Below are 7,364 nucleotides of genomic sequence, written 5' to 3'. Positions count from 1 at the left end.
CGTAGTTGTGAGGCCTTCCAAGGGGTAAAAAGCAACAAGCGACATGACCCTGAATACTGGTGACACAGGAACTTTTTAACAGCGACAAGCGACATGACCCCTATTGTGTTGCTGTCGCATTGTGTCGCTGTCACGTTTCAGTGCTGTTATGGTGTCCCTTGTCGCTGTTAAAAAGTTCCTGTGTCACCAGTATTCAGGGTCACGTAGTTGTGAGGCCTTCCAAGGGGTAAAAGCAAATGTCGACATGACCCTGAATACTGGTGACACAGGAACTTTTAACAGCGACAAGCGACATGACCCCTATTGTGTTGCTGTCGCATTGTGTCGCTGTCACGTTTCAGTGCTGTTATGGTGTCCCTTGTCGCTGTTAAAAAGTTCCTGTGTCACCAGTATTCAGGGTCATGTCGCTTGTTGCTTTTTACCCCTTGGAAGGCCTCACAACTACGTTAATAAATATTGCTGATTTCAAACCCCCGTGAGGATGTGGTGGTAACTGCAGATCCGTGTACTGTGTTTAATTGATGGTTGTTGTGCAGTTTTAAATTTTTGTGCTGAACTACTAACAGAAGACAACTGTGTTTAATTGGTTGTCGCTCAGTTTTGAATTTTTGTGCTAAACTACCAACAGAAGACATTGCACAGATCGCTGATCTTTCAAAAACTACACCATGTCAATAAAAATTGTGTAATTTTAGGGATTGCTTCAAAGATGTTTCTTCAGTAGGGGAAGATTTTCGAACACATGAATGTAGACACATAATTATCAAGGCAACAGCTGTATTTGATTGTCAGAATAAGAAATAAGTTTAAATTATAATACACCTGAGTATACAAACCAGGAGTTTAAGGTAATTAATGTTTTTTGTATTATTATTTTTCAGAGAGAAAATGCCACCAAGACCTCAAGGAAGACGGCCTGAACCAGAGAATAATGGGGTTAGTAAATATAAAAGATGGTTTTTAATACAACAGTGTAAATTTTGCTGTTATCACAGTTGTGACCAGGGTGAACTGTAATATGTCAATTTAAAATTAATCTTACATCTCTAAAAATATTTATTCCATTTGTAGGGATATTAAGTAGTTGTTTAAATACTACATTTTTCAGTGAGTTCCAAAAGGTTTTTTTTATCTCTAACCCCACAGCACACTGCATTTCCCCCAAAAGAGACATCAGATTATTAGACAGAAAATTGCATACTGATCACCAGTATACTCATGTAGATCAGTAGATGATAGTGCTTGTGATTTGTTTTTAATTTATTGATATTTATTAGTGTCCCAGGTGGGGTACTCATGGAACATGTGAATGAATGAATTATACGTTATAAATATGAACGAGTGCACTGCGATGAGAGAACTGCTCAAATCTTGATGGAACTACCAAACATCATGACATGTTTTTATGTGAAGAAGATTTGAAGCAACAATGGATCACAAGTTTCATAAGAATCTAAAATTATACTTGGCATTATTAACGTGAAAGTACTAAGTGCTAAATGAAAAAAAATCTTCTTTAGGGTTTCCCAGGATTTGGTGGTTTTGGGGATGGATTCCAGCTTTCATTTGGCATTGGTGCATTCCCATTTGCTTTCTTTTCAACGGTAAGTCACTTGTCTTAATAATATATTCATCAGTTGTAGAATGTCTGAGAGTCACATGTCCTCAAACAGGAGCTCTAAGCAATTTTTTGGTTTTCTTTTAATGACAGCAGTCATAATCATCCTATAATAATTGATGGCATCAACAATGCGTTTTACAAGATATGGCGTCATTTTTAGAAAACTATTGTGAAATCAGAGACTGACAGCTGATGTTCACCTGTGACAAAATGTACAGCGGGCTGCTGCAATAATTGAATCATTTTAATAGATGTTTTCTAGATGTTTAAATCTACTTACATCAAGAGTGACCAGTGTTCATTTACAGGAAATTTCTGAAGTGTATATTGTGCTAATTACTCCATCTGAAGATGACTTAGTTGTTATTTAACTGTTTTAAAAATTAAAAGTGTTATTCAGTGCATTTCAATCAAAGTTTTATTACCGGTATATTTAACTAAAATTAACACTGGACTTTTCATTGTAGACGTTTGGTGGACAAGGACAGACAGCAGGTAGGTACTTTGTAATCAAATTTTTATTCCATTATGGATGGATTATATTTTAACCATTTTTAGTAAGCAACATCCAGTATTAAGAAAATTTCCCCTTTTCATCACCAACATCTCTGAAATCAGTTTGAAAATAGTCTGTTGTGTTGTCAATGTCACTAAATTATACAAAGATATGTCTTGTTGCCAAAGAAACATCAGCCAAGATTTCTTTCCTTTCATCAGAATTGAATCAATTATATTTAAAGGAACTACGTCACAGACAATGCATCTTGAAAAATTTGGCAAGTTTTTTCAAGTTTCTCATTGGTAATCCGTCTTAATCTTCGTCAATCAAAACCAACCTTGGTTAGTTTCGGGTTTTATTACTCCTTTGGTGTTATTCTACGTTTAGAAAACTACTATTTCAAGGTTTCCTTCAATTTGAGAGTAGGCAGAAAAATGACTTAAAATTATTGACATGCTCCTTTAAAATGTTGCACAAGTACTCAGACTGTTAAACATGTATCGAACACTTTTTCATTTCAGCACCTGCCGGATCACCGCAAGCTGAGGATGAACAGTTTCTCTCCAAGCTGTTTCTTTGGGTTGCATTCTTGTTTATGTTTTGGCTTCTCATTGCATGATATTTATTTACTACATCTCTAATAGTATAAACTAGATGAACTGTATATAATTATTTGGAGATGAATTATACTAAGGAATTAAATATAACGATGCGACTTACTGATAGAGCCAGAAAATTTGTTGCAAACATGCATGGTTGTAATGCGACTAGCCATGCAATGTTTGATAGTTGAAACATGTCTTTGGAGCAAATTTTTCTGGTTACAGATTTACAGGACAGCATTTATATGGGCACATCCTCCTTAGTTTGAATAAAAATTAAAAATGTGCATTGTTGCACAAGTTTGCAGTTTAAGGGACAAATGCTGTTTTGTTGCATGAGCATTCTGAAGCTCAATGCCTTCAAAAAGGTAGGCCATGTTACTTACCAACATCCCTGTTCAGTTAAAAAACAGTTCAATGTATTCTTAGATATTTGAAACAAACTTGTTCGGTAGTTGAGGTTTGATACGCATTCAAGTTATACCTTAAGAGCAAAATGTAGTACGCCAGCAAGGTTTTGGGGTTGGGGGTGGGGAGATCTTAGCCAAATCATACCATAGCATAGGTAGCAAATGTATGAGAAAACAACAGTTACAAATATTAAATAAATAGACCATATTCAATGGTTTTACAGACACAGATATTTTGAAAGTTTCAAAGTTGAGTGAGTGAGTGATTACCTGTAAAGCCATCAATAAGGATTGTTTCTGTTTTTGTCGTTTAGCTCCACATGATACTACAGTGTAAAATTCATATGTTGCTGGTTCTCTTGACCTTACTTGGTTAAATGATGTAATAGTTGAATAAAAAACAGTGTTATAATAGACAGTAACGTTATGAAATCTTGACATGTGTTTCAAAACCCAGTGGCATACCAGTGTGAACTCAAGCGGAACGATCATGATACTGTCAAATGATCGTCCCCATTACGCTTTAAGTACCAGAGTTTTCTTTCTTCTTCCCTTTTAACACTGTGAAAACCTACCAAAAATGCCACGTTCATTTTACGAGCATATATTGCGATCAAAATGAGTCCCCATTTTAACAAGGTTCAAGTGTATAACCAGCAAAATGAAATATCTCTGTCAAAAAGAGGATGCTACAGGAAAGGGAGTGATCACGTGTCAAAGTCACACCTCTTTTAGATCAGCTGATATTCCCACCGAAAAATCTGAATATTAAAACAATACAGGTCCACCTCCAAAACAGCTTCCATGGTACTGTGTAGCTCATAAAGCAATTTCTACTGTTTCAATATTCATGAGGTAATATCTTCGTCGAAAGGGGGATTTCCCAGACAGCTGTTTGCTCGTTAGAAAGGGTGACTCCATGTCTACAAGTCCTTTAGACGCAAGAAAAATCCCCTCTGAATATTCAAACAATAAAAATCCGTTAATGAGCAAAATGGTTCACCTTGAAAATGGCCAGTTTTTAACTCGTTATCATATTCCTATTGTTTAAATATTAACGCGTAAATATCTCTGTTAAAAGGAGGATTTCCCAGACAATTGTATGAGCGTTTGAAAGGGTGTGACTCCATGTCTCTTGTGTGCAAGTGTCAAAGTCACAAGTCCTTTAGACGCAGGAAAAATCCCCTCTGATTATTCAAACTATAGAAATCTGTCAATGAGCAAAATAGTTCACCTTGAAAATGGCCAGTTTAACAATTTAATAAATTCCTGTGTTTTAATATTCATGCGTAAATATCTCCGTCAAAGGGGGGATTTCCCGGACAACTGTGTGCGCGTTTGAAACGGTGTGACTTGTTGTCTGTGTGCAAATGTAGAAGTCACAAGTCTTTTAGACGCAGAGAAAATCTCCCCTGAATATTCAAGGGGGGATTTTCCAGGAAGTTCGTTGGAAGGAGTATGATCACGTGTCCATTGTGTGCAAGTGTCAAAGTCACACCTCCTTTAGATCCGCATCTAAATATCTGAATATTGAAAGAAATCAAAGGCTCTATGAGCAAAGTCGTGAATGTGGTATATTATAAACTGATAGCCCAGAATTAGCCAAAATAAATTTTAAATGTCTGCTGACAAACGACAATTTTTGTAATTGTCTATGAAATCTGTTAACGTACGTCATAGTTGAGTCATGTTTAAAATTCTAGCTGGTAAGTGATAAATAACCCCATACTCTAACTGAAAACTAACCATCCAGTAGTCCATCGAGGCCTTCTAGCTAAGCAGCTAAGAAGTGAAGATTATTTCAGAGCTTAAAATAATTAATGCTGAGAGAGACACGTATAGTGGTAACAAGATATGAGGTACCTTAAGATGCTGCGAAGCTGGTAATGGAAAGAAGCTAGGGAATTTTTTTTTCACCAAACTGTTTCACATTTGCTATTTAAGGGTTCTTTAATTAATAACCAGGTAGCTCAGCCATTTTATACAGGACAGTGGTATTATTCGACATACATTTTTCTCTGTTAAAGAATGGCAGACACTGTGACAGAAGGCAAATAGTTAAAAGAAACTAACAGATGCCTCATACATGTGACTTCTAAGAATTGAAATTGGCAGGAAACAGTAAAGCCAACATAATTTATTATCAATTTAGAGGCCTGATACATGTAACAAATGAAAACTGCTGCTCAGGGGGCGTAGCCAGCTTATTGAAGAGTTGTAGGCCTGGTCAATCGCTAGGGATTCTTTTTTTTTGGGGGGGGGGTGGGGGGAGGGGGTTAGGGTTCGCCGGGGAGGGGTTTGCGATCAACACCATATACTTTCTCTGTCCGACTTTTTGGTGATTCTGTGTTTATTTCGACAGCTTCTAAGTTCTAACATGACATAACAAGAAATCGCACCAATTTTCGCTGGTTCGTAAATAGACACACTTTCTTCAACAACTGTTAACAAATGGTAAACGTCACAGCATGCACTATATTAAGTTACAGATGCACGCAGAAGGTTGCTAAGCACGAAAGATGCGTGACTCTAGCTTCTTGAGTGCTTAGCAAACCTCCCAACTCCACAACTTTTAGGCGATTTATTTACAGTTTCTTTGAGGTAAAAGTGCGTGCGCTTATTTAAACAATTGCGTGTAGTGCTCGCGTAAACGCTGACGAAAACCTAAAAAGAGTCTTTCAGCATTATGGAGAAATGGTTTTACTTATGTTTAGCTTTTCAAATTCACAGGAAAATCGAGAAAAAATGTTAAAATTCGTGAAGTAGTGGCACTTTCTTGTGCCATGTCGCATCAGATCAGCGCGCGCGCTCAGGTTGAAGGCATACGTCAGCGTGCACCCATGGGCAAATAGTAGACGCTAAATTAACCAATCAAAACACGCGCTTTACTTTAGTTGTACTATAAATGCTGTTGTGGGTTTGTTTGTCACCTAACCCAGAAGGATCCACAATTATTTGCACTTGCTAGATAAGTCTTGATTCCTTGATTTCATCAGGCTAAGATAGAAGAGTTGCGAGATGTATTAGGCTAAGATATGTTAAAAGTTGCTTTCTATTTCATCTTGAAAGTGCATCACCTTGAATTTTTTTTCTAACTGTACATTTAAAAAACCAGTCCGCTGAAAAATTTGTAGGCCCGGGCCTACGGGCCTATAGGCTGGCTACGCCCCTGCAGTGCTTATTTCCTTTTCTGGTATCTTTACTTGCAACCAAAAAGTTTACTTTAGCCCTTTACATGCCACAAAAATCATCAATGCATTTTAATCAGCCTTATTAATTCATTTTTAAATAATCTGTATACATTGCCAGCCATCCTGCAAAGATTTGGTGGCCATGTTGGATTAAAGGATCTGAACCTTAAAGCTTGTTTATCTTTTACTCTTTGTTTTCAGCAGTCAATAACAATAACTCCAAATATTTTATTTTTCAAGCTGTACAGTCTGCTAAAAGTCAATTTATAGAGAGCAGTATTCACTGTTTGTGAAAAATATATGAGAGTAAATTTGAAATAAAATTCTTTTTCTGATCGTGTGTTTCATACAAGTTACGGCAGGATGTTCATTGCAGCCCACACCTCTTGACAGCCTAGCCCCATGCAGAGTTCAGTGATGTGTTGTATTGCAGGATATTGTTTTGGCGAATCTATAAATTAATTCAAAATTCTATGTGCCTTGTTAAAATAAATCTGTAGGACAACACGTACAACGAACCATCTAAGTGTAAGCAATTTGTTATTTATCAGCATGGCATGCAACCAGGTTCCTTTTTGGCTGAGATGAGGGGGGGGGGGGGGGCATAGGACATGTACAGAAATCGACCTTAAGGTTACTATTGTTATATTAGTGGCTATTACATTTTAGCGCTTTTAGTGAGTTGGGCGAAAATCGCTTAATTTAGTACTTGCTAAAATTTGTATTCGTCAAATTTCAAGTACCTGCCCGGTACCCCCTTCCCACCCTAATGGAACACAAAAATGGATACTGGTAACTTTGTTCTTTTAGGCAATGCAATTTATATTCATTCAATGTCAAGATATGGTAGTCTTTTTCTTTTACTGAACATTTATTTTCATCTTAGCCATATATTCATCACCGGCCAGTAAAAGCTGGTTTACACGATATTACTATTTTTTGAAGTTTTTGGAAAAACCCTATATAGTCGCTAAATCTTGCTCAGAAAAAATCGTTAAAATCAATAGCTGCTAACAATAGTACTCTCTCAGTATTTCTTTG

At 36.8% G+C, this 7,364-nt stretch overlaps 1 protein-coding gene across 1 annotated transcript; it reads left to right on the top strand.

Moving 5' to 3' along the window:
• Nucleotides 1-563: 563 nt before the first annotated feature.
• Nucleotides 564-3,550, top strand: LOC144641372 (E3 ubiquitin-protein ligase RNF185-like). Its single transcript, XM_078500385.1, has 4 exons — nucleotides 564-936; nucleotides 1,521-1,604; nucleotides 2,089-2,116; nucleotides 2,642-3,550. Exons 1-4 carry the CDS (start codon nucleotides 856-858, stop codon nucleotides 2,737-2,739), a joined length of 291 nt encoding a protein of 96 aa, XP_078356511.1. The 5' UTR covers nucleotides 564-855; the 3' UTR covers nucleotides 2,740-3,550.
• Nucleotides 3,551-7,364: the final 3,814 nt, after the last annotated feature.

This window comes from Oculina patagonica, unplaced genomic scaffold, assembly GCF_052425735.1.
Source record: "Oculina patagonica isolate OP01 unplaced genomic scaffold, crgOcupat unplaced885, whole genome shotgun sequence".
NCBI lineage: Eukaryota > Metazoa > Cnidaria > Anthozoa > Scleractinia > Oculinidae > Oculina > Oculina patagonica.
The sequence above is the reverse complement of the archived record's forward strand: the minus strand, read 5'-3'. Positions and strand labels throughout refer to the sequence as shown.